We start from the raw sequence: 25,916 nt of genomic DNA on the forward strand, positions 1-25,916 counted from the left end.
TTACTATGGTTTATGGAGTCATCATCGTAGATCTCATAAATCTGGTGTGCACCTGATTGTCGGGAATGGAGCCAAGACTGCCAGAGTTGACGCCATTTGCGGGGGCTCTGTCAAACGCGGGATGACACCCATCCACCTCATGAACGATCTGGATTATCGCAAGGACATTGAATCCCCACAGCAGACAGCATGCGGGTGTGAAAATGTCCGTAATAATATTTTGTTACCAGCTATTGACAGGCGGGCACGTGAGGGGGAATGATAGTTGCGACGTAGTTTTTATTGGTCGACAACGCCTCAATTGAAAATATTGGAAACAGCCCCAAACAAAGACATCCCAAAAAATTAAGGTTGCTCATTGTTGGGCCCATGTGCGGATGGGACGGCAGAACACCAGATGCGCATGCTTGCATCATTGTGGGTCTACAGCCGCTGCCCCAGATGCATCCCTGCTTGCGTACGCTCGCCAGTCGCATTCTGATATGCATTACAACCACACTCGGAATGAAATTGCTCGTCGGTGTTGGGCAGGTTGGAGATGATGCTCCGGATAGGTGCCTGCCAGCGCATTCCTTTCTGTTGCAATCGAGCGAGCGCGCCCAAAGGAGTTGAAAGGCGTTCATTTCAGCCAACCTGTATCGAGATCCGCCGGCGCCCCTCGGTGCCCGTGGCCGTTGCTTTGTCCTCGACGGGTTTGCGCCTCAAATGTGATAAGTCAGCCTAGTACCCAGTGGTTTTCGTGCTATGACGTATTTGACTCGAGGCAAGCAGATGAGTCCTCCTTAGCCTGAGAAGCTGTCACGTCGAAATTGATGATGCCAAGGTGATAGTCCTTGGCAGGTCCATGACAGGATCTGGCTGAAAGAAAACTCGGGTCGCAATCAAACAAGCAAGCAGTGGTTCTCGTTCGCACGCGTCATCGCCAGATTGGACGACCACCAAGCACTGGAGGGCCAGCTGCCCAACCCTTTCCTTGAGGCTGGCTACAATGTATCTACATGTATGCAGATTGAGATGTGGTATCAGGTCACTTAACATCGCGGCGAGTAATGGTTTCAGGGTTGACGGATCAACCAAATACCATTGGTCGCAATTGTTGCTGCGACTTGAGGAATTGGCCAGGCAATAAGGGCGGGTATTGTGATCGGAGTCGCATCATGTTCCAGATCCATTGATTCATTCCAACGATCCGTTGTCACGGCTACACCGACCTACACAGCAATCTGATCATCTTTTTTTTTCGTCTCATCCAGCACCAATGGAGTCGATGACGATATCACGCTGAACTTTTGCTTGGTTTAGCTAAAAATGGGAATTCGAGATTAGAAACGGCCAGGCGCGCGCACGCAATCCGCTGGAAGAAATTTACAGTCGTTGGTAAATGGAACAGCCGATGGCCCAGGCCCAGGCCCATCTGCCTTGTCGCGGTGGTGCTGTCTACTACCTTTTAGCGGAGGATCGCGGCTGGTCGCATTTGCATGCCGGGACCCTGTCGGGCCACTCGTCAGCTCCCCATAGCGCCCATAGCTACAGGCGCTACCCACCTAAGCTTGGAGGACCTGTCCCGGTTGGGAAGAAAATCACCTTCAGCTCTGTAGCGAGCTAGCTGTATCCGGAGGTGGAAGTCCATAAAACTTTCCATTGCTGGAGAGCTTCCATCGCCAATAACCTGATTTCCCACGAGGAAGGTTATGTAATCTCGCAGATTGTATGATTCCTGGATAGTAGCGTGTGCTTAGCGGCCTGGATTGAGACTGTTTTCGGGCCTTGGGGGAAGCGTTGGCGCGAGGGAAGTGGGAAGATCCAGAGGAAGGCCTCGCATTGAAGTTAGCAGCCAGCAGGCGCAGAACGGCAGACGGGTCGCAAATGCCAATCCTGCGATGACGTACCACAACTCAATGTTTCACGTCACCACCAGCCAACCCATTCAACACTTGAGCACCCTTTGGCAGAGTACATGCAGTACTTGGCACTGCACAGAAAACCTGCCGCAAGCCTTTCTCTTCCCCCTTTGGTCTCATTGAAACTTCATAAAACCTTTCTCCTCCCCAGATCCTCGCACCAGGTCCTGCTTTTTCGCTCCCACCTAAACATCTACTAAGCAGTATTCTTTTTTTCTCGTTGTGATACCCCCCAAGCTTGCTACCTGTATACCCCCATTCAAGCTTTAATACCACCAAAAACCCGCCCTATATTCATCAACAACCCAACCACCTCTTGGCCAACAACACACAACCACCAATTGGTACTATCCGCGAAACAGTTTCCACCATGTCTGTCAACAAGCCTACAGACGTGAAGCAGAAGGAGGCCGATGTCAACCGCAAGCTGCAAATTTACGGTATCATCAACGCATTCCAGGCTGGCAAGGTGCCATCCGTATGTTCTCCCTGCTCCCAACACTTTGAATCCTGTTCGTGTCCAAAGTACTAACACGCGACTCGCTCTACAGAATGACCAGATCGATGTCGCACTGAACAGCTTCCTCGCCTCCAAGGCCCTCGCCAACCCGTCCAGCAAACTCTCGACAGAAGGCCGTGCGCTTGTTGGCGATTTCCGCGAAGTCGTAAACCAGGCGAAGAACTTGCTGCTGTCCAAGAACGAGGGAAATCTGTTGCAGGATTTCGTTTGGCAGACGACCCAGTTCAACCCCCAGGCCGTCAGCACACCGGGCGTCCCCATTAACAAGGAGACCGCACAGCAGCATGGCAACCAGGCAATGGAAGGTCTGCGTACACTTGGAACTCTGCTCATCACCAACGGACAGTTCCGCAAGTTGCTCAACGACGCTACCATTCTCCTCCGCGACATGGCTGGTGACGCCGCCACCAACACCGCCAACAAGGTGCGACCTGACGGCGATGCGCTCAACCAAATCGATAGGCCTGCCCAAGACAACACTTGGCACGATGCCCCCAACATGAGCAAGGACAACGTGAAGTCTCAGCTCCAGAACTTCTACAAGGGCAACCCCAAGGAGGATGCCAAGGACGCTGCCGCAGCCGGTGTCGATGCTGCCCAGCCTTCTCCGAGCGGCATCAACGACCAAGCCGGCCAGCAGGCCGCTCAGGGTACTGCTCAAGATCGTCTTCACGAGAACACTTCGGAGGCGGACCGCCAGCAGGCTGTTGAAACCAAGGCAGCAGCCAAGGAAACCGCTGCCCAGTACCGAGAGCGCACTAAGCAGTACCTTGCCAAGAAGATGCCCGAGGAGCGTCGCGAACAGACTGTCTGGCGCCTGAAGGTAAGCTCTAACCTTTGTCGCATGTCTACTACATGACTTTGCTAACCCACCGCAGAAAATGGTTCTTGAGTGCCAGCAACACCCCGACTACCAGCAGGCCATTACTACCCTGCTCGATCTCGCCGAGCAATACGGCGGCCATGCCAGGCAGGTCACTACTGGTGCTACTGGCACCGTCCAGGAAGGCCGCTCTGGTCTGGCCCAGGCCGAGGCTGACCTCAAGACTCTGATTGAGCGTTTCGCCAACGGTACCTCCAGCGACGACCTTTGGTCTTCTATCAAGACCGTCTACGAGGACGCAGACAGGGACCCTGAGCTTAAGAACTGGTTCAAGTCTATGAACAAGTACGTCCGCCGCTGCCTCCAGGAGCAGGGCTACATCATGGAGGAGGACTCGACCAGAGAGTGGAACCGCTTGTACGACCACGGCAACTACCTCCTCCGCGACCGTTACCGCCAGCACACCGACCGCATTGTCGACGAGATCAAGTTCCTCGGTACTCAGTTCGACGAGGACCCAATGAACAAGCGCTTCGGACAGTCGCTCCAGAAGCTGTTCAACGACCTTGGCAACGATGCCAACGGCAAGCCTACGTTCAAGCCCCACTTGATCAAGGATTTGACCGAGATCATTATTCCTTCCGCCTTTGAGAACATCGCCTACATCCCCATTCCCCGCATCGAGTTCTCCGACCCCATGATCGATGCTGTGGTGGAGAACCTTGTTCTGGAGAGTGACAACTTCATGCCCAACGTATTTGAGATTGCTAGCGACCACTACTTCCGCTGGGGCCGCAAGAGCGTTGCCAATAAGAACAGGCAGGCTTTTGACGTCAAGGTCACCGGTATCCAGATGGACTTGCGCGATGTTAGCTACTACGTCAAGCGGAAGCAGGGATTCCCCTCCATCACCGACACTGGTGTCGCTAACCTCTTCATGGGCGGCGATGGCTTCTGCTTCCGCATGAAGCTGGCTTCGGCTGACAAGAACGACCGTCAGAACTTCTTCAAGATTGAGAAGGTCGACGTTGATGTTACCAACCTGCAGGTCAAGCTGGTCAAGTCGAACCACAAGGTCCTCTTTGGCATGTTCAAGCCCATTATGCTCAAGGTCCTCCGCCCCGCTGTGCAGAAGGTCGCCGAGAAGCAACTCAAGGAGCAGTTCAACCAGTTCGATCAGCTCATGTACCAAGTCAAGCTGGAGGCCGATCGCGCACTTGACGAGGCCAAGGAGAACCCCGAGCAGGCTCCCAACATCTACCAGCGCTACGTCACGGCTCTCCAGAAGCGAGCGATGCAAGGCAAGGAGAAGGCGGAGTCGGTGGCCAGCCAGACCAAGGTTAACATGGCTGTCACCAAGGAGGACAGCATCTTCCCCAACATCCAGCTTCCTGGCGGAATCAGCTCCAAGGCTACCGAGTACAAGGAGCTGGCGCGCAAGGGCGAGAAGTGGGAGAGCCCTGTCTTCTCCATTGGTCAAGCCTCCAAGAGCAAGGACCTGCCCAGTGCTCCCACCGTTACCCGCAAGGCCCACAACCTGACCAGCCAGACCGGGAGCCACACCAACGGTAACGCCTTGGGCAATGGCGCCTTGAGCGGGGATGGCTACTCTAACGGCAACGCGCTCAACGGCCACTCCAAGCCTTTGGACGCCACGTCGCCCCTGGGTACCAATCCCCACACCAGCAACACGGTGACCATCTAGGAATGTCACGAAAATCATGATGAGGAGTGCGGTCTTGATTGATTTACTCTTTTTTTTTTTCTTTTGTACGAAAACGGGGAGGGTGGGGGATGGTTGATGGATGGACAGGTTATACCCCGGTCGCGATGCGACCATCCATGTTCATGGCAGGAAACACGATGATACCTTTGGCTCTTTGCGTTGTTTTTTCCCTTTGTACGGCTACTTAATCAGCATCCACCTAATACGTCACAAAATGATTCTGTTACTACTCGTTGACTCTACATTTCGTGACATGATGATTGACGTTATTGCAAGCGTGCATGATGCCTTTAGTCCTCAACTTGTTGATAGAGATTGCGATTGTTTCTTCAATGGTTGCATCGTTACCTGCCACGATGTTGACTTTCATGATACGTTTCACTATCAATTTTAACTCATACCTAACGCTTAATTGACTTTTGCAATGATCATCTTCAATTCCCTCTAATATGTTAAGTACTCTTTCATACTTGCCCTCACACCAACTTATTTGACATCATCATTCTATACCTCACCTCGTCCCCTCCCCCTATCACCCTCCACTCCACATAGTCTTCTCTACCTCCCACCTCTGGTATTCAGACCCCGCTTCTCCTTCTCCATCGTATTGCGGTATCGCGAAGATTGGTTGTAGCAGCGGATAGGAAACGTGAGAGGGAAGAGGCCTGGCCCGGCCCCAGCCTACGACACGCTTAGCTCCGCGGCGGCTGGTCCGGCTTGGGCTGCTGCGGCGGCTTGGGCGTCGGCGAGCCCGGGCGCGGCGGTCTCGGGGCGGGCTTGGGGCTGTTGCTGATGTCGTAGCCGCCGCGGCCGAGGTCGGCGAGGAAGCCGCCCTCGGTGAGGGGCGGGTCGAGACGGCTGTGGTTGAGTAGCGGCGCGAATCTGCTGTTCATATTGCTTGCGTCGTCATTGTTGTCGGATGAGATGAGGTAGGTCGTGGTTCTGGTTTGGGGCTTTGGCGGGGCTGGCTTGGGGGTGCCGGTTGTGTCGTAGCTTCCTCGGCCCATGGTGGTGGTTTAAGACGTGGGATAGATAGATCAATAGAGAGAGTTGGTTGTAGGTGGTTATGAGTAGAATGCGTTTAAGAAGTTGGTGGTGGTTTGAGGGTGAAGATGGTGTTGACTCAATGGCATGGTACAGTCACATCTCTTCGGTCTGGTCATGGGTTCGTTATATAGAATCTGCGAGTGCCTGGGAGACAACAATACATCACCCCTGGTGTTTTCCATCTCATTGCTTGTTCCATGCTCATCCCATCCGTTTGCAAAACATGAATATTGAAACTGTAGGGGGAGGCTGTTTGACCGCATCGACCACGGTGGTATAATAAAGTTGCTATTGCGCATAAGGATGAATGAAGTGGTATAGGGGAGCCCGAACAAAGCACATGTGGGTGAACAATGGCAAGGGCTATTTGTTGCATCTCGGGATCCTGTGCTGAGATGAGACCCCCAGACTCTTTGTCCTTTCAAAGACACAATGGGGAACTTCGATGTTTGCACAGATTTCATTGGTTGTCCGACAGATCGGTGAGGATAACTCGAGTCGACCGCCTCTGAGGCTGACTGAGATATTCATATGGTTTCTGTCTCACCCCTTCGGTCCTGCCGGCGATGGTCTTTCCCCATTTCAGGTTACTGTTTCCCTTATTCCAACTCATACGAAATTGCTCTATCATGAATAGGAGGCTCACAAAATCATGTCGAGGCAATGCCTTTCAGTGGAATTCCCGGGCAACGAATTTCATCATTGCGGCAACTGTCTACATATACGATGAGGTGATGAGATGGAAACAGCATCAATGAACAACATCATCGCCGAATAACAGAATAGACACAACAGTAAAAGCCATGTGAACCAAATGTTAATTGCGCATAAGCAACCACTATACGGAATTTGGTTGAGTGTTTCCGGTGCCTTCCATAATCTTAACCCACAACCAAGTTTTTCTCTGCTTTGGTTTGACCAAAACCATGCAACACGAATTATTTAAGTCCAAATAATTCTGCTCGCAAAACCGTTGTGCCATACAATTTGTTCCACAACACGTCACCATACTCGACAATGGCTACGCGGAACGACTACCGGCTTCCTGCAACGGCCTTGGGGGCCTCTGCGCTTGCCGTATACGTGCTCAGCCTTCTTCGGATCACCAATTTGTTGGGACCTCGTCAAGCACAAGTATTCTTCCGCATCCAGCAGGCCATGCTCAAGATTCCCGGCTTGTACAAGCTTGCCACGAACCATCAGCTCGCCCTCACCGCCCCTCTGTGGTTTGGCAGCGCCATCAAGGTCATCGAAGCACTCATCAACCGATACCATTGGCTCAAACAATTCGTCCTCCGGTCCTTGACGGTTTCGGTCACAGTCCCCGTCTACGATCATCTCCATCACAACGTTGAGTCGTGGATCGCGCAGAAGGAGCTGCCTAAACGTCGCTACTACGATTTCACGGCGACGTCGGGGGCCATCTCGGTCCATAATCCGATGACCGGCCAAACGAAGCGATCGCCGCCCAAAAAGGACAGCAAGGTATCTCTCAACCCAGTGTATCAGGACATGCAAATCTGGCAAGGCTGGCGCCCTTTCTGGATCTACCGTGACGTGGGACGCGGCGCATCTTCTAGCAACGGTTCCCGTATCACGAGCCAGAGCTCCAACCGCCCCTCGAGCAACGTCGGCCCCATCAAGATTCTAACTTTGGGCTATTCGACTGCCCCCATCATGAAGTTACTTGAGGCGTGCCAGAAGCTGGCCGCAGAGAAGCTCCACAATCAACCCAACGACCCGGTCGTTCCTGTATACACCATGCCCCCCATGACCAGGGACGACGACGGGTACTACGACGGCTACTGGGGTAGGGGCGAGTCTAAGGCCATGCGGCGGCTCGACAGTGTCTACCTTGACGAAAAGGTCAAGTCGGAGCTCCTGAGCAAGATGCGTCGCTACTTGAACCCGCACCGATCCCAGATGTACGCGGTTTGCTCCGTGCCCCGCCGTCTGGGTCTCTTGTTTCATGGGCCCCCGGGCACAGGCAAGACGTCGCTCTCGCTGGCCCTCGCCGGTGAGTTCCAGCTGCCTCTCTACATCCTCGACGTGCCCAACCTCACCTGCGACGTGGAGCTCAAGGCCTTCTTCAGGACGCTTCCCAAGAACTGCATCGTGCTACTGGAGGACATCGACTGCGTCAGCAGCTCCGGGACGCGCGAGGCGGTGGCGGTTGCCGAAGAACCCGAGAAGAAGACGAAGTCCAAGTTCCCGCCGAAATCGAGAGACGGCCTCACGCTGTCCGGCCTGCTCAACGTCATCGACGGCCCGGACTCGACCGACGGCTGCATCGTCATCATGTCAAGCAACCACCCGGAGAAGCTGGACCCGGCCCTGGTCCGCCCCGGCCGCGTCGACCAGAAGATCTACCTGGGCCACGTCAGCCAGAAGTGCGCCGAGACCATGTTCTTCGAGATCTACGCCCGGTTCCGCACGGCCATACGGCAGATGCGCAAGGCGCAGGATGAGAAAGATAACGCATCGCCTCCTCCCCCGATCGCCGCGATGGCCGACGCTGAGCTGCGCCGACATGCTGTCGAATTCGGCGCGCGCATCCCTCCGGGAACCCTTACGCCGGCCGATCTCCAGGTTCATTTCTTTGACCATGAGGAGTCGCCCTGCGCGGCGGTGGAGGGTTTGGACCAGCTGGTGAAGGAGCGGATTGGGTCGGAGCAGCGGGAGTTGAATTAATTCGTTCGGTGCTACTTCTTGCGCTATTATGGATAGAGTCAGGCGCCTTTCTAGTAAGAAGCTTTTTGAAAGCTTTATGGATCTCTTTAGATAGGCAATGAAGCATAGTAAAAACATTCGCGAACAAGATAAGCCCGATGTGAAACTTCCCCGGTAAGAAATGATTTAGGGCCGAAGAAGAATCCTAAAATTATCACTCGTCTTGCCTTGTTACTCACATTACATGACTTGATCTCACAATCAGCCTAAGTGTCTTTGGTGGCCGGTGCGACGTACACGATGAAAGGTAATCATATGTCTTGAACAAGTAGCAATAGTCAGTTTTCATCTCCAGGCGACTGTCAGACTCATGCCGATGCTGGCATATTTGTTGGTCTATCGCGCAGATCAGAACTTGCCCCCTTTTACCCCTTTTCAGGTCACGTGACGACTGTGCCAACCTGTTCAACGGATCTGTGATAGATTCATAAGCATGTGAGCTACACAGAGAGCTCGTGTATGGAGATTAAGGTCAGACAAGGGAATACTCGCTCCAGAGGTCATAGTAGGATCATGTCTCGGCATAATACTGTCCAAGGTCTAAGTCAATCTCGCGGGTACCGAGTGCTGTGCGAGTACAACGTTTGCTATGGTTAGCTGGTACCGTTAATCAATCGCTCTCATTGTGACCAATGGACTGCATCGGCTATCTTATGTTATTACCTGCTAAAAGGGCTATTATGCTATTACTAAAGCTGATCCAAGCGCGGGAGCAAGAAGTGAAGGACGCATATTAACATGACTAGAACCAGCTCAACAGTCAATCAAGCAGGTACATGTTGAGTGCACGCCAAGCATTCGACGACAACACATTTCATTCCTTTTGTCCCGAATTATTTCCTCGCCTTCTCATCCAGTATCTCATCCACATCCGAATCTTCCTCCGTCTCCTCCCTTTTTACATATCTATCATGGTCGGGATCGCGGCGACTGTATCCACTCTTCATGATCAACTTCTTCCCCATGAAAGAAAAGAACGAACGGAACGGGCAGCATGATAAGGGTCGTGGCGCCGTAGCCGGCGAAGAGCATCTTGGTCGGCAAGTCCTCGGCGAACTTCAAGGCGAAGACCGGCATAAAGGCCGCGGAGAAGTAGCGCGCAAACGCCATGGCCGTGAGGGCGGTCATGGCCTGCTGCCGGGAGTATGCGTCGGAGACGTACGAAATTAAAGAGACCTGTTATGATTGAGTAGATGGTCAGCAGCAACACAAATCAAGACAATGATGGACCGGCAGAGCTCGTTCCGACATACCAGGATATCCATGGTTCCCCAGGTCAGGATGACAATGCCGGTGAATACGAGCTTGACATTCCCCCTGGCATTGACCGTAAAGCCCACAGCGAACAGTGCGGACGAAAGCATGATGCCCCCCGTTAGTGCAGGTAGGAGCCTATTCTCCATCCGGGGTTTGCCGTACGCATCTCGGGGGCCCTTCCACGCACCCAAGAGGTCCACCAGGATGTTGTACGTCAGCGAGACCATGGCGCCAATCAGCATGCCCACAAAGGCCAGGCTCGTCTGCCCAAAGGTGAAGCCGTACTTGTCCCGGAGCAGTAGGGGCCCGCTGATGAAGAACTGAAACACGATGGCGTAGTTGAGGGCGAGGTAGAAGGAGCAGACGATGACGATGGGGTCGCGGACCAGCATCCTCAGCGGCTGCAGGACGCCACCGCGGACCAGCTCGACGGTCGTGGCCCAGAGCACCGCGGGCCGCCACCAGCCCTCCATCTCGTCGTCGTCGAGGTCCCTGTGCTGCTTCAGGATCTTGCGCGCGCACGTCTCGGGCACGAAGAAGAGCGCCCCCAGCGTCAGCGACGCGTACAGCAGCGCCGTGATGGACAGGTAGGGCAGCCCGAACACCTGCAGCACCACGACGCCGACGAGCCAGCCCGCCGCCGCGCCGACGTACTGCGTGAAGGCCAGGACGGCGTAGTAGGTCATGCGGCGCTCGGGCGGCCAGAGCTGCGAGAGCGTGCCCTCGGCCATGACGATGCAGGGCCCGCCGAGCAGGCCGATGAGGAAGCGCAGCAGCAGCAGCTGGCCCACGGTGTGGGCGAAGGTCAAGCCCAGGACGACGGCGCCGTACAGCAGGAAGTAGACGAGCAGGACGGGCTTGCGGCCGAAGCGGTTCGAGAGGTAGGGCGTGTAGAGCGGCGCGGACGTCATGCCCAGGAAGGGGATGCTGAAGGAGAAGCTGGCCAGCGTCTTGGACGTCGCGAACAGGGCCGGGACCGTGGGAACCGCGGTGCTCAGCGAGGTGGTCGTGTACATGATGGTGACGACGGGGAGCAGCGAGAACAGCGACGTCGCCACCTTCTTCCAGCGCGGCCACTGCTGGGGCAGCACCGGGGTACCGTCCGCGGTCTTGCAGCCATCTTCACAGATTTCGGAAAGAGGGCATTTGAGCTTTTTCATTTTAGGATCCTACTATTACACTTGAGCCTGCAAGTTCCGTAGGACGGGACGTCGTAGAGCGCCCCTAAGAGAGCGTGGCGAGGACCACCGAGACTGAATGCCTGCGTTTGCTTGTCAGTGTGCCCAGCGGTGGTTCATTATGCGAAGGGTAACGAGTACGTAGTTGGAAGAAAGCAGGCTGTAGATACAGGGAGAGAAGAAGAGAGATGGCCCCGACGGAGGAACCCGCAACCTTTCAAGGGCAAGGGCCCAAGACTGGCCTTCATTGATTGAGGTGACGTGCCCTAGTTATGATGAGTTAGGCCCAAGGTGTTACCCTCTGTGTCATCTACATAACCTCGGGGGAAGCGGCTCTGCTCTGACATCGGATTAAACAATCTCGTAATTTTCGGTTGACATATTGCGTCTGTGGTGCCAATCTGGTCCCCAATATACTATCTAATCTGATTCTCGCCGCGATTCCTGACCGGCCATTCGATGTGCCGTTCAATGGACTTCTTCATCGTGATGCGGCCTCGGCTGGTAATTTGAATGGTCTTGCCACACCCGACGAGCTTTATATGCGTAGGCGTTCTGACGACATAGCAGGCGGTTTGGTGTTTGGTCTGATGTTGGGCCACGGGAATGTGGCGTCAAGGCCCGAAACAAGCCCCGGACTGAAATGAACGTGCTCTCGCAGACCGGTCCCCCCGAACCCCGGGTGACAACTCCAAACGTTTCAGAACCGAATGTTGCGACTTGCAAGCCACAGAAATCTTCATCGGAAAGTTAAATGACCAATACCATTCGATCGATCGATTGCCAGCCTGCGGGAACGACATCATAAGCTTCATCTCGATGAGGCTCGTCGGGGTGGCTGCCTATGCTTCCTCTCATGGATATCTGACCTCTAAGTACGGTCGCAAATTTCAGTTCCTGTCAAAAACCAAATCCTTCGTCTTACATGAGGAGTGGACGGACCAGGCCTTGAGGGTTGCAAAAACAGACAATCAAAGGCACGAGCAACCTCCTGGCCAGAAGCGCCTATCCGTCCGAGATCAGGAGAAGGTAATCCGCGGACTGCCGGGCCCGGATGAGCAGGGCTTGACAAATCCCCGTACCAGCCTCTCTTACGGATCAGGAAGCGATCGACTATCAGGAGCATCGCCCAGAGACTCGGTTGTTTCGATAATTGCTCTCACACCTTTGCAGGCCGTCGCCCTGGCTGTGCCGACCGAGACGCGCACTGGTCCTCTGTCGAAGATGCCGGGTCAAAGAGCGGATTATGGTTAACAACAGAAACTTGGCTTGGCAAACCACTCTTTTCGGTATGTTAGGGACGCAGATGCGTATTCCATATGAGCCTTCTTTGGTTGCCGGAAACAGGATGAGCACTCTAGATGCAAGAGTCCCGCAATGACAGAACCTCAGTACATCCCGCCCGTGTTGCGAGTGGCTGTCGACTACAGGATCAGATGGGTTTCACGGCAGGGTACAGCCGGCTGCTTTCAGCATTGGGTGGTGTTGGTTATCCCGAATACCCCCCCCCCCCATTCCGCTTGGGGTACCACATCATGCACCTTCTATGCGGCTGGGCAGTAGATGACAACTGAGGTGTAGCAATCGATTTGGGCAGTCTGGCATGTCCCATTGCCCAGCGTTATCGTCTCATATCTATCAACACAGACCCAGCAGCCAATAGGGGTTGGCCAGCTATATGTACTGGCCATCCAGGCTCAATCACCTTGCACAGAATGGGATGAAAAGAATATTCTACGTTCCTCATCTTGGCCTGGACCACGATCTTGTTCGTGAAGTTCTCCTTCCTGGCCTTTTTCAAGGAGCTCGTCCATCGTGTGGTCAGAATGCAGTGCTATTATTGATCTGTAGTTGGGTTTACTGTCGTTTCGTGGATGTTGATGGTCTCGAAGCCTTTTATTCTTTGCCTCTATTTTGAGTCGGCAGCGTGTAAGTGACTAGCCGCTACAGTTGTCCAAACCCTAGCATATTGACGAACATGTAGACGCGTGTTTCGATAGCTCCGAAAACCTGCTCTATGTGTCTTTGACCGGGTCGGTCACGGGGCTGGATGCGCCCGCCGACATTCTCAGTGAGTAATAATTCATGGAAACTGACTTGATCCTTACTTATCGTTTTGCTGATGCGGCGATACACCCATACCCTTTGGAAGCATCGCCGTGATTGTCCTCCACCGTGCCAAGATCAGAACAAAACAGAAGATCAGTCTCGGGGTGTTTTTGTGCCTCAATCTGTCCATGGTCTGCTTAGCTACAATCCGGACGAGCAGCATCAGCGGAGTGTTTGGCGTGGACATCCCGAGGGAGTTCTTTTGGTAGCTCATGGAAGCGGCCGTTGCGGTACTCATGGACTCTCTGACAGTTTTCCGCACGCTTCTCAGCCTCCGGGACTGGAACCTCCGACGAGCACCGCCAAGCAGGGGCAGGGGCCCGTTCATGGCCACATGCGCGTCCGGCGTATTATATTTTCAGCAGCATGGCAGCAGGACGAGGCGACTGATAACGACCTGCCTGGAGGTCCAGGTGCGACCATGACGGGCTTGAGGACTTTTATCCGGCGCGCGAACTGCGTGGACGTTGGGAATGAAAACGATGTACCACTGACATGTTCTTCGCAGCAGGAAACAGTTGTCGGCCATGACGAGGGCCAACAACTGATGACCCACGGTTTGTTCAAAACCAATATATCGCATGAAAGCGCACAAGAAGTCCAGTTGAGGAGGTCACTAGCTAATACTGTATTGTAAAGGAGCAGAAAGGCATGATCCCCACCAGATAATCATATGCATCTTCTGCAAGCCTCTTATTCTTACCCAGGCAGTTGTGATGCACTGTGGTTTGGGGGAGTGCCTAGATTTTCCTATGTCCAGGTTAAGGGCATGCATGTATGATCACGACGGACGACCCAAGACCAAAAGAGCTAGGAACGGGATGCGTTCCAACCAACAAGAATTAAGTCACCAGATACAGGGCAATACTGGTGCTAGATTGATGTCCAAAAAAAAAAAAAAGAAGAATAAGACGACGCGAGCAGGATTTGAACCTGCGCTCCCGAAGGAAATAGATACCTAGAATCAATGATTCAATTCTAGTCTATCGCATTAGACCACTCTGCCATCGCGCCCTTGTGTCTTGCGGAAGTTGTTGATGACAAATCACGGTCAAAAGAAATCTATATCGTAAATGTGACAAATTTTTTACAAGCAAGTCAATGCCAGACGGGTAAGCTGTGAAATGAAGAAGATCAAGCCGGAGGGCGCCAGCTTGTGAGTGAAGTGGGGTGCCGTAGCCGCGCGGTGGACCGGTCAGCTACCTAGCCGGACTATATCTGACTGGAGCAGTGACATTGTGCCTCGCTTAATCGCGTGCCAATGAGGTCGGAAAGGGTTGGTGACGAGGTTCGGTCGAAGCATGATGAAGTAAGATCTTCCTATGAGAACAAGACGACATATCACGTCAAAGGATGGCAATGGATGTACGGTGGCATTCGGACGCCCCCGAACAAGCAGCATATGGTACTCCCAATCTATGGTTGCTCTTCTCATCTATAATGTGGCTGCGGAAGGTTCTGGAGATCTACTCTTTCCCTGTCCCAGCTCATACATAATCCACTCATATGTTGCCCACTGCACCGCGTTGACGAAAAACGCTCTCACGCTGCAAATAGTCAGGCCCCTGAAAAAGACCCGCACCCCGCCCTCTCTATACGCCTCTCTCGCGACCTCCATCGCCCCAAGGCGACGCTGAGGCTTGGTGGGGTCGTCAAGCAGAGGCCTAGATGCGGGATCCAGCGTCTGCGCCTGAACCCGCGTCTTGATGACGTCCAACGGAAAGATGCTCGCCCAGGTCATCACACCCGCGAGGCCGCCACAGAGGAGCACCTTTGCGGCCTCCTGGGAGAGGGACTTGTCCTCCTTCGACGTGGCCATCCACTGCGTGCCCAGCTCGTACGACCAAAAGTAAAACCCGTACCCGATGCTGTCGCGGAGCGCCGTCACCGCGCCCCCGAAGTAGAGGCCGCGGACCCCCTCGGTCCGCAGGACGCGCCGCGTGATGGCCCAGCTGGACGTGGGCGCCGACGCCAGCTGCGCGCGGCACTTGATGAGCTCGGTGGGCGTGCTCACGGCCCAGGTCGCGAGCCCGCCGATGGCGCCGGCGAGCCAGGTGGTCCAGAGGTTTGGCTGCAGGTGGAGGCTCTTGTTCAGGGCCGCCTCGCTGCGGTTGTACGAGACGAATAGGAGCGCATTGAGGGCGCCGTAGCCCAGGATCGGCGCCGCGGTGCCCGTTGCGAACTGGCGGGCGACGGAGGTCGCCGTCTGCCGCTGTCCGCTGGTCGGGATGGGCGATGAGTCTTTGACGTTGGCTTGCAGGCGGACTTTGATGACGTCGAGGGGGTTGCCGATGATGATGCCGATGGCGCCGCTGATGTAGCCGGCCCAGAAGTCTGCCGACATCGTGTTGGCATTCAGGGGTGCTCAATTCATTTAGATCCAGGCCAGCTTGTCATATTGGCCTGGGGAATTTTTGAAGTTCAATCGAGAGATTACTATCTGACGCTCAGGGCAGTACTCAGGGGCAGAAGTGCAGAGGATCTGACATAGCTGCTCCGCATTCTTCACATGTTTTGCCCCGCGATCTGCTAGTGAGGGGCAGGAACGCCAATATTGTGTGGGGAGCTATTGCCCAGGCACCACCATAGCTGATAGCCGCATTCCAACATTAGACCGAGTCGCAGACCAATACGGGAACTGCGACAACTCCAATGTTGAATAGCAAGTAAGCTGCAGAGATTGGGAAAGATCCAATTTATTTGAACAAAGCTACCAGTACCCACACATTGTTTTCAGCTAAGAAATTGTAGTGCTGTGCTAGGTAGTACAAAGCAATCATCAGGGGAAAGATCTGGTGTGGGAGCCTGCAGGCGGTTGAGGGTAGCCGGTGGCGATAATTACCATTTTCTAGGCACCAGCGCCCACTAAGTCACATGACTAGGCGCAATTGACCTGCTACAGATGTCGCGTCGCGCCTGCTTTAGTCAACAAATATCATAGGCGTCATATTTCTACTCGCTCGTTTACGCCACTTCAAGAACAAATTTGGAAGAGTAGGGACTTCACAATAGTGCAATGCACTTTGTTGTTTTTCAATTGCTTGCTATCTGAGTTGTGTCGTTTGCGAGCAATGCTGGAATTGTAGGAAAGAGCACCCTCGTCCAATCTATTTACGCCGCGCTACGCTACCGCGCCTGGTCGCCACTTTCCTGTTCCAACACCTTTGCGGTGGCAATTGAGAACCCTTTTCGCAGAAATTTAATGCAATTGACCTTCTCTCAACAACAATTCAATCTGCCCGTCGACACGCCAGCTTCGAAATGGAGACACCCAAAGCGACGCCTGTGAAGCTGCCGCCGGGCCCGCGGTACAAGGCATCGGATTCCGTGGAGCGATTGGCGAAGCCCTTCAAGTGCCCCGGCTCAGCAACCCGCACTCCCACCGCCGACCGCCCCGCGCGCAAGAAGAGAAGAGTTGACTACAAAGGCACCGATGGCGATGCAGACTCGGCCGACAAGCCATACACCAATGCTGATCGCTTGGCCCTCGCCAATCGTGATGTCAATCGGTTCCCTGTCTTCCAACCCAAGGATAAGGACAAGGTCTTTAGAAAAGCCTTTGCCGTGCCTTTCGTCAACAAGAACACATCCGCCTATAATCCGAATCGCCCGCCACCTACACTGGGCTTGCGACAGGGCGCCGTGTTTGTTGCGAAGCCGCTGCACGATCCAAGCGGAGAGTTCGCCATCGTGCTGTACGACCCCACCGTCGACGATAAGCCGAAAGAGAAGCCCCAGATAGAAGACAAACCGGCGGAGCCCGAAGTCAAGATAGACGAACCCATCGTCCACAAGAGTCTGTCTGAGATTTTGGGAATCAAGAAGAAGGTCGAAGGCGAACACCCCCGAGTGCCCGTGGTCATCGACCCGAGGCTGACCAAGGTGTTGCGACCACATCAAGTCGAGGGTGTCAAGTTCATGTACAGATGTGTTACCGGCATGATTGACGAGAAGGCCCACGGGTGCATCATGGCTGACGAAATGGGTCTGGGCAAGACGCTGCAGTGCATCACGCTTCTGTGGACGCTATTGAAGCAATCGCCAGACGCCGGAAAGCCCACCATCCAGAAGGCTATTGTTGCCTGCCCGTCCAGTTTGGTCCGAAATTGGGCCAACGAGCTTGTCAAGTGGCTCGGTGCAGATGCCATCACGCCGTTTGCCATCGACGGCAAAGCTACAAAGGAAGAACTCACGCGCCAGCTACGCCAATGGGCCATCTCCTCTGGCCGTGCAGTGACGCGACCCGTCATCATCGTCTCTTACGAGACGCTCAGACTGAATTGTGAGGAGCTTAAGAACACCGAAATTGGTCTGATGCTATGTGACGAGGGTCATCGTCTGAAGAACGGCGACAGTCAAACCTTTACAGCTCTCAACGCTCTCAACGTCAAGCGACGAGTCATTCTCTCTGGAACTCCCATCCAGAATGATCTGTCGGAATACTTTGCCCTCATCAGCTTCGCTAACCCGGACTTGCTGGGTACGAGGCTCGAGTTCCGCAAACGCTTCGAGCTGCCTATCCTGCGGGGACGCGATGCCGATGCGTCCGAAGTCGACCGTCAGAAGGGAGATGCGTGTACGGCTGAGTTGTTGAGCATTGTCAACCGATTCATCATTCGCCGCACCAACGACATTCTGTCTAAGTACTTACCAGTCAAGTACGAGCATGTTGTTTTCTGCAACCTGGCGCCGTTTCAACTTGACCTATACAAGTACTTCATCACCAGCCCTGACATTCAAGCTCTGTTGCGCGGCAAAGGCAGCCAGCCGCTCAAGGCCATCGGCATGCTCAAGAAGCTCTGCAACCACCCCGATCTTCTCAACCTTTCGGATGATCTTCCAGGTTGCGAGAAGTATTGGCCGGACGACTATGTACCAAAGGAGGGACGTGGACGCGACCGTGACGTCAAGCCTTGGTACTCTGGGAAGATGCAAGTGCTTGACCGAATGCTTGCACGTATTCGACAAGACACCAACGACAAGATTGTGCTCATCAGCAACTACACCTCGACACTAGACATCTTCGAGCGTCTGTGCCGCAATCGCGCATATGGCTGCCTTCGCCTTGACGGTACCATGAACGTCAACAAGCGCCAGAAGCTCGTGGACAAGTTCAACGACCCCGATGGCCCAGAGTTCGTCTTCTTGCTTTCTAGCAAGGCCGGTGGCTGTGGTCTCAATCTTATTGGCGCCAACCGCCTGGTTCTCTTCGACCCCGACTGGAACCCGGCTGCCGACCAGCAGGCGCTTGCCCGTGTGTGGCGTGATGGACAGAAGAAGGACTGCTTCGTTTACCGTTTTATTGCGACGGGAACGATTGAGGAGAAGATCTTCCAACGCCAGAGTCACAAGCAGGCACTTTCATCTACAGTCGTCGACTCGGCCGATGACGTTGAGCGCCATTTCTCGGTGGACAGTCTGCGAGAGCTGTTCCAGTACCGCGGAGACACGAGGAGCGACACCCATGACACTTTCAAGTGCAAGCGCTGCAAGCCCGATGGCAGACAATACATCAAGGCTCCTGCCATGCTGTATGGTGACACCAGCAGTTGGAACCACTTTATTCCGGCGGCCATGAAGCAGATCCAGGACTTGCTGTTGAGGCAAGAGGCGGAGGAGGCAGAGGTGTCGACGGTATTCCAGTACATTTCTCATTGATCAAAGTTTGTTTCGTGGTGAAGCTTCTACTGTTTTAAGACATAAGCGTCGGCGTTGAAACCATTTGCTAGATTAGATATCATGAAGGAGGCTCTGCATTTGCATGGCTTATGGCGTTCTGGGAGACGGTTTATGATGAAATAGGCTGATTAGCTTTATGTACGAAACACCTGATAAATATACATAATGAATTGCAACCAATTAAGCAACAAGACCTCCTGAACTCCGAAACGATAGTGAAATATAACACGAGTAACGCCGAAATGCAGCCCTAGGTAATGTACAGTGTGACAGCAGACCTCAAAGCTTAGGCCTCAACCTTAACCTGAGCCGACCCCGCACCCCTCGTATCCCACTCCTCCAGCACCTTGCGGATGCGCTCGGAGCCGGTGATGCGGAGTGACTCCTCAAAGTAGTCGCGGGTCAGGGCAAAGGGCTTGCCCGTGACGTTGGGCACGTAGCGCCCCACGAGCTTGTCGGGGCTCAGGCGGGCGACGTCGAGGTTGTCGAGCAGGACGCGGCGGAAGGCGTCCATGCGGGGCCGCAGGTAGGAGCTGTGGAAGGGGACGTCGACGCCGGTGAGGGGGACGGTGGCGGCGCCGCGCTGGAGGTGGATTGAGGTGGGGGTGGGGAGGGGGGAGGTAGGTGGGGGAGAACTTGGTTATTAGGTCGTCGGTTAGGGTTTCGAGGGAGATGGGAGAGGAGGGGGCGGTGGCTTGCGCCTTGACGGCGTCGCAGATGCGTTGGAGCAGATCGAGGGCGCGGAGGTCGCCGGCGCAGACGTATTGGCCATTGCGGATGTTGAGGTTGACGACTTCGATGAAGTAGCCTGTTTGGGCGTGGATTTTGGCGACGAGGGTGCAGAGGGTGGCTTCGGTGAATTCTATATGTCACATCATTACCATTAGCTGTTGTCCTTGTCCTCGGCATATAAGGAGGTAAAGGACGAGAGCACTTACCCTTGCAAACCCGCGACGGATCAACCGCCACCATGGCAAACGCGCTGCGCCCCCGCGCGTCCCGCTCGACGGCGCTCTGCATGGTCATGCCGCGGCAGAAGACGAAGTAGAGCAGGTTCTCGAAGGGCATGAAGTCGGTAAACGAGGCGAGGGCGGCGAACTCGCCGAGCGAGTGGCCCGCAAAGTGGCAGCCGCCACTGGTAATGTCGAGCACGCCGTGCGCCTGCATGTCCCGCACCACGGCCATCTCCATGATGGTCAGCGCCGGCTGCGCGAACTGCGTCGCGAAGAGCAGGCCCGCGGGCGAGGCGTGCGTGTACGAGGTCGAGCGGGCGTGGATCTCGGGGAACATGGGGCGGCGCTCGGCCTTGATCTCGGTGGTTCCGTCGGCGGCGAGGCCGGCGGGGGTCTCGTAGTGCATCGACATGTAGTTCTGGCGCAGCATGCGGCCCCGGGCGCCGCCGAAGCGGACTTTGATGGATGTTGGGTTGTGTCGGACGATGTCGAGGATGCTGACGCCGAACTGGGCGAGGAAGTAGGCGTCGGCCCTGTCCCAGAGGGCGCGGGCGACGGGGGAGGTGGCGTATAGGTCCATGCCCATGCCTTTTTCCTGCGAGCCCTGGCCCGTGAAGACGACGGTGGTGGTGGGCTGGGCGAGGAGGGCGGTGCCCACGAGGACCTTCTCGTTTTCTTCTCCTTTGGTCACTTCGATCTCGATGTGCTTGAGGCCGGCCTGCATGGCCGTGTGCCGCAGGGCGACGTGCAGGGTGTCGTTGGGCAGGACCATGCCGACGAAGGAGACGTCGTACTTCTGGAGCCGGCGCGGGTCCTCGTCGGCCATGTGCCGCTCGACGACGTGGCGCACGGCGGCGGAGCAGTACATGCCGTGCGTGATGGTGCCCGGCAGGTCGACGAGGGCGGCGAACAGGGGCGAGGTGTGGATCGGGTTGAAGTCGCCCGAGGCCCGGGAGTAGGCCTCGTTGCTGGCGGGCACCGTCAGCTGCGCGACGTGCGTCGCGGCGGCGGCGGGGAGCGGGTGCCGGCGCTCGGCGGCCACGACGCGGCCGTGGCGCTCGAGGTAGGAGAGCACGACGTTGTTGTTGTTTCGGGAGGAGTCGCCGACGTGGCTACTGTACTTCACGATGGCGACGGGCGTGAGGTCGCCGGCCTCGGAGCGCACGTAGACGCGGCCCGAGGTGTCGACGCGTCCGCCGGTGGTGGCGGCGTCGTTGGTCCATTTGGTGAAGGTCTGGAGGTGGAACTCGAGCGTCAGGTCGGTCAGGTTGAGGTCGTTGAGCTTGTTCTTGTCCTCGAGGTGGAACCAGGGCTTCTCGGCGATGACGGCGATGTCCTGCTTGGACGACATTTTCACCTCGTAGGCCGGTTCCGTCTTGCGGGCGAAGGCGGAGGGGTGGTCGGTGTAGGCGCCGCGGAAGAGGAAGCGGGAGCGGACCTTCATGAAGACAGAGGCGCTGTTGGAGCGACGCAGCTCGCAGACGATTTCGACGGTCTTGCCCGAGTCGCTAATGGTGATGGCGTTGACGTAGGCGCGGGTGGCTAGCTCCTCGCCCAGCTGCATCATCTTGGTCTGGACTGTAAGACCGCGGTTCGTCATCTCGTACGCGTTGGAGAGGTGCACCAGGTTCAGGACGTCGCCCTGCACGGGCTCCTGAAGGAGGGCCTTGCAGATCGGACTCCAGGCCGCGACGATGGCGAAGTCCATGGGGACCTGGCCCTCGAGGTGGCCTCCGGTGTAGCCGATGGCGCGATTGAAGGCGCGGACCCTGGCAGCGTCGACGACGAACTTGTCCTCGTACATGGCGGTTTCGGGGGATGACGGACCTTGCCTGTTCTCACCTATGGTGTTGTCCGAGGACGACGTCCACAGCTGTCGATACATGGCGGAGATTCGCTCGTTCCTGTCATGGACCACCTCGCTGATAGGGGCGAAGCTGCTCTGGGGCCGATACTCGAAGGTCAGCACCATCGAGACGGGCTGCGATTGGCCAGTCACGTAGGTGTATGCCGCCAGGCGGATCGCGTTCCCGGCCCTGCCGATCTCCACATCCAGCCGGTTGTTCTCCGTGGTGAACAGACGGATAGACTCGCGGCTGAACTCGACGTGGCTGACATCGAGGCCCAGGACCAGTCTCCGCACGGGGTTCTCGACGAGATCGCGACCACGTAGGATGAGAGGGCTGCCGAGCAGGGCGTTGAGCCAGCTGCCGCTGGGGTCGGCGAGGTAGGCGAGGAGCTCCATTTTGCGATCCGGGTGGAGTTGGGCGGAGTCGTGGGTTGTGGTCTCATAGGCTGGGTACGTGGCAACACCGCTCTGGAGGAACTCTTCTCTGGGCAGATCGGCGGGGGGCAGTTCCTAGCATGTGCTGAAGGACTCCGTGGTTGATCCCGTTCAGAACGTCGGCAACAGGCTCGTCGATCTGGCAGGTCTGACGCGCCGCGACGGGCCCGTGCAGGATGAAGGTACGACCAGCGTCTTGGTCCACGATGGCCTCTACGTCTTCGGACTGCCATAGAGAGTCTTTCTTGAACCAGGTCTCGAAGCTGTCGTCGAGGGCCGGGATGAAAGGTACGGGCTTCTGGCCCGGTCGGCGGCACAGTTGCATGAAGTAGTGGGCGTCCTCGGAGAAGATCTGGGTAGCGGCGGCTTCGGGAAAGGACTGCTTTACTTCGGTCACGGCCTGAACGGGGTCATCACGGCAGAGGGCGTCGGAGATGATTGGTTCCATAGCCTCCGAGAAGCGCTCTTCGATCCGCAGAATCCACTCGGCGAGGAAGCGTGCATAGCTCGGGTCGATCCAACGACCTTGTCGTCCGATGAACATAAGCTCCACGACGCGATTGCAGACCTCTCCGTACGTCATATCGCCAATATCGCATGTGCGACCGTCACCCTTTCTGCCGAACCAAGGCCTCTGAAAGTCGGCGTTGAGCCGGCTGATGATGTAGTCCTTCTTAGCACTAAGGACCGGGCCCCGCTTCTTCTTCTCGAGCGAGAAGACTGTCTTATCCATCTCGGCCCAGAACTGCGCGCCGCGCGTCGCGACGACGTGGATCGGCTCGCCCATCTCGCTGACGACCGAGACGATGCCGCCGGTGGGGCCGCGGTACGTACCCTCCCAGTCCTGGTCCTCGACCCCAGACGCCGCGGCGATGGCGGCTTTGGCCCCCGGGCTCGTCAGGGCCTCGGCACAGGTCATGACGCGGCTACCGAACAGTACGCCGTCGAACGGCATCCGCACCCTCCGACCGTGCGACAGACTCCACTCGCCCGTCATGTACGGGATCACGTCGTCAGCGCACCCGAACCCGGAGCCCGCGACCAGTGCAATATTCCCACACCCCCGAATCTCCGCATACGTCTCCAGCATCGGCGCGTGGAAGTCCTCGGCGCTGTGGTGGCCCCCGCCCCGCCCGCCGGTCCACTGCAAGATGACGGGGAACCCCGGGTGCCGCCGCGCGATCTCGACCACCTGCCGAATCGCCGCCGCGGACCCGGGCTTGAAGGAAATATGCCGCAGCCCCAGCGTGGCGATGTACTCGCCGGCCACGTCGGGCGAGGGCACGCCGCCCCCGACGGTGAGGCCCGTTACCGGGAAGCCCTCGGCGCGCAGCTGGCGGATCAGCGGGATCTGCCACGCGATGGCTTTCGGGCTGACGTAGATGACGTTCAGGGTGATGCCGCGCCCCGGGTCGGCGAGCAGGTCGCGCAGTTGGTAGAGCGCTTTTCGGAGAGAGGCGGTGTTGTGGTACCCGCCGCAGGCGAACTCGACGTGGTAGCCCGCGTTCATGACGGCGGCGACGAAGGACGGGTGCGTGGTGGTCGGGGTCATGCCCGCGATGAGGAAGGGGGGAAGGCCCAGCAGGCGGCTTAGCTTCGTGGCGATCACGGGGCCCGCCGCGGTCTGGACGAGGGATCCCAGGTTCGCGGTCGCCCAGGCGGGGGAGGCGTGGCGAAGCAGGTCCGCTTCGTCGTGGGTGAAGACCTCGTAGAGGGACCCCAGCTCGGAGGAGTCGCCTACGCTCTTCTCCAGCTTGGTCGCGATGAGGACCCGCGCCCCCGTCCCGGCGACGTTGCGCTGCGTCAGCGCCCCGATGCCGCTCGCGCCGCCGGGGCCGAAGTCGAGGATGTGCGTCGCGTCGGCGAAGTCGGTCTCGGCCCAGAAGACGGGCTCCGACGTGATCATGCGGACGAGCAGGGGCACCAAGTTGCTACTACCGTCACTCCCTCCGCTTCTTCGCGCCTCGGAGACCCGGCCCATCACCGACTGCAGCGCGGAGCCCTCGTGGCAGTTGTTGACGGCCACGCGCAGCTCGCTCGCCCGCAGCGAAACGCCCCGCAGGTCCTCCTCGATCAGGGGCACCGCCGCGTCCAGCAGGCCGCAGTGGCACGGGACGGTGATGGGCAGGAACCGGATCGCGGGCGCGGGCCGGCGCTGGGAGTACGGGACGCGGGCCTGCGATTGGCCATCCTTGACCGAGGCGGCCTGGAGGGAGGCGACGAGGGCCGCCAGCGTGCGCTCCGGCCCGCTGACGACGAAGGAGGCGCGCGCGTTGACGAGGGCGATGTGCGCCCGGTTCGCCGGCGGCAGCCTTGCGTTCAGGCGGGCGAGGTGGGGGTCCAGCTGGCGCTGCTCCAGGTTCGCGATGGAGAGCATGGGCGAGGCCTTGCCGTGGCCTTGTTCCTCGAGGCGGGCGGCGAGGTCGGGGGCGAGGGACGGGTGGTGCCAGGACTGCTGGCTGCGGGCGCCGATCCAGAAGAGGATGGTGACGGCCTTGCGGGCGGCGGCGACGTAGTCGTCCCAGGTCTCAGCGCTGGCGACGGCGGCTGCGACGACGACGCCTTGGGAGTGGCCGGCCAGGCCGTGGAAGAAGCCGGGGAAGTCGGCGGGGGTGCCGTCCAGGCTTAGGCAGATGGCCTTGAGTGTTGCCAGCTGCAGGAGACCGATCAGGGGGAAGCTGAGGGGGGCGGTGATGAGGTAGTCCGCCGAGGGAGTCGACTCGGGGTCCGTGAGCCATTGCTTGACCTGTAAGCCCTCGACGTAGAGATGGGATATGCTCGGGTCTTGGGAGAGCGTCTGTAGTAATGAGTCCAAGTCCTCGAGGAGGTCGGCCAAGAAGGGCTGGTAGGTCTGGTAAAGGCTGCGCAGCTCGTTGAAGTAGTGCTTGTTGTTGCCCTGGCCGCCGAAGATGGCGTAGATGCGCGAGGCGCCTTGGGCTTGCGAGCGGATCAGGGCCGGCTTGGACTCTGATAAGCTTGGCAGGTTGGCGCTGACCTTGGCGGTGTAGTAGTTGTTAATGAGCCGTCGTCGTGCCTCTTGTGTTGATTCGGACTCGGAGGCCGCGTAGATGTGAATGTTTTGCCGTTGTTGAACCTCGGGCTGTACATGGTGCAGCCAAATGTGGTTTGCTAACTCTTGGTGTGTTGCTGTGTCCAGTCTGGTAGATGTGTAGGTGATGAATAGGCAGAGTACCTCTAGTAATGGTAGGGGCGATGTCTCGTCGCCATGATGCTGAGCGATGTGTGTGAAGAACTCCTCCTTTATCGTCTCAAGTTCTTGTTGTAAGTGGGCGGGTATGGACGACAGCGCCCTTGAGATGGTATCTGACGGCATGATGGGTATAATGGTAGATGATACCACTAAAGCTGCACAAAATGAGCCCAGTGTAAGCTGGTTACACGATGTCCTCTAACAGTGGATGAAATAGGGGCTGTGCTGGCGATGGCAATGATATAGACGAATAAGGACTTGGTCTGAGACACAATCAAGCACTGGATCAGCATGCCAAGTTGTAGTTAAGCCTTCTTGGAAGACGATTATTACAAGACAAGAGTATCGGTCCAAACGACAGAGTCAGTCCAACATAGACTACAGCCCATCCGTCTAAATTGCTACGGCACACGACTCTGACCCGAGTGCTCGGGTCTCATTGGGTACATACAGTTACACTGATTCACGGATGGAATTTGTTTCATAGACTGTATCCGC

At 56.7% G+C, this 25,916-nt stretch overlaps 9 protein-coding genes across 9 annotated transcripts; 5 read left to right on the top strand and 4 right to left on the bottom strand.

The window, feature by feature from the left end:
* Positions 1-2,271: 2,271 nt before the first annotated feature.
* Positions 2,272-4,949, top strand: PG985_015141 (uncharacterized protein; the record flags this gene model as incomplete). Its single annotated transcript, XM_066834907.1, has 3 exons — positions 2,272-2,379; positions 2,453-3,244; positions 3,300-4,949. 3 exons carry the CDS (start codon positions 2,272-2,274, stop codon positions 4,947-4,949), a joined length of 2,550 nt encoding a protein of 849 aa, XP_066677517.1.
* Positions 4,950-5,662: 713 nt separating this feature from the next.
* PG985_015142 (uncharacterized protein) lies at positions 5,663-5,977 on the bottom strand (the record flags this gene model as incomplete). Its single annotated transcript, XM_066834908.1, has 1 exon — positions 5,663-5,977. One exon carries the CDS (start codon positions 5,975-5,977, stop codon positions 5,663-5,665), a length of 315 nt encoding a protein of 104 aa, XP_066677518.1.
* Positions 5,978-7,034: 1,057 nt separating this feature from the next.
* PG985_015143 (ATPase) lies at positions 7,035-8,708 on the top strand (the record flags this gene model as incomplete). Its single annotated transcript, XM_066834909.1, has 1 exon — positions 7,035-8,708. The coding sequence occupies one exon, from the start codon at positions 7,035-7,037 to the stop codon at positions 8,706-8,708; it is 1,674 nt and encodes a 557-aa protein (XP_066677519.1).
* A 948-nt stretch (positions 8,709-9,656) lies between these two features.
* Positions 9,657-11,164, bottom strand: PG985_015144 (uncharacterized protein; the record flags this gene model as incomplete). Its single annotated transcript, XM_066834910.1, has 2 exons — positions 9,657-9,923; positions 10,001-11,164. 2 exons carry the CDS (start codon positions 11,162-11,164, stop codon positions 9,657-9,659), a joined length of 1,431 nt encoding a protein of 476 aa, XP_066677520.1.
* Positions 11,165-12,001: 837 nt separating this feature from the next.
* On the top strand, positions 12,002-12,436 carry PG985_015145 (uncharacterized protein; the record flags this gene model as incomplete). Its single annotated transcript, XM_066834911.1, has 1 exon — positions 12,002-12,436. The coding sequence occupies one exon, from the start codon at positions 12,002-12,004 to the stop codon at positions 12,434-12,436; it is 435 nt and encodes a 144-aa protein (XP_066677521.1).
* A 931-nt stretch (positions 12,437-13,367) lies between these two features.
* Positions 13,368-13,899, top strand: PG985_015146 (uncharacterized protein; the record flags this gene model as incomplete). The annotated part of the gene is made up of 2 exons (XM_066834912.1): positions 13,368-13,848; positions 13,880-13,899. Coding segments are annotated over 2 exons (501 nt in total), but the record flags the coding sequence as incomplete, so codon positions are not given.
* Positions 13,900-14,726: 827 nt separating this feature from the next.
* PG985_015147 (uncharacterized protein) lies at positions 14,727-15,635 on the bottom strand (the record flags this gene model as incomplete). Its single annotated transcript, XM_066834913.1, has 1 exon — positions 14,727-15,635. One exon carries the CDS (start codon positions 15,633-15,635, stop codon positions 14,727-14,729), a length of 909 nt encoding a protein of 302 aa, XP_066677523.1.
* Positions 15,636-16,552: 917 nt separating this feature from the next.
* PG985_015148 (recombinational repair protein) lies at positions 16,553-18,949 on the top strand (the record flags this gene model as incomplete). Its single annotated transcript, XM_066834914.1, has 1 exon — positions 16,553-18,949. One exon carries the CDS (start codon positions 16,553-16,555, stop codon positions 18,947-18,949), a length of 2,397 nt encoding a protein of 798 aa, XP_066677524.1.
* A 307-nt stretch (positions 18,950-19,256) lies between these two features.
* PG985_015149 (fatty acid synthase subunit beta) lies at positions 19,257-25,541 on the bottom strand (the record flags this gene model as incomplete). Its single annotated transcript, XM_066834915.1, is given in 4 exon segments — positions 19,257-19,605; positions 19,678-19,832; positions 19,919-22,282; positions 22,302-25,541. 4 exon segments carry the CDS (start codon positions 25,539-25,541, stop codon positions 19,257-19,259), a joined length of 6,108 nt encoding a protein of 2,035 aa, XP_066677525.1.
* Between the last annotated feature and the right edge of the window lie 375 nt (positions 25,542-25,916).

The sequence above is a fragment of the Apiospora marii genome, assembly GCF_038362585.1.
Source record: "Apiospora marii strain CBS 49790 chromosome Unknown utg000012l_segment0_segment0, whole genome shotgun sequence".
Lineage (NCBI taxonomy): Eukaryota > Fungi > Ascomycota > Sordariomycetes > Amphisphaeriales > Apiosporaceae > Apiospora > Apiospora marii.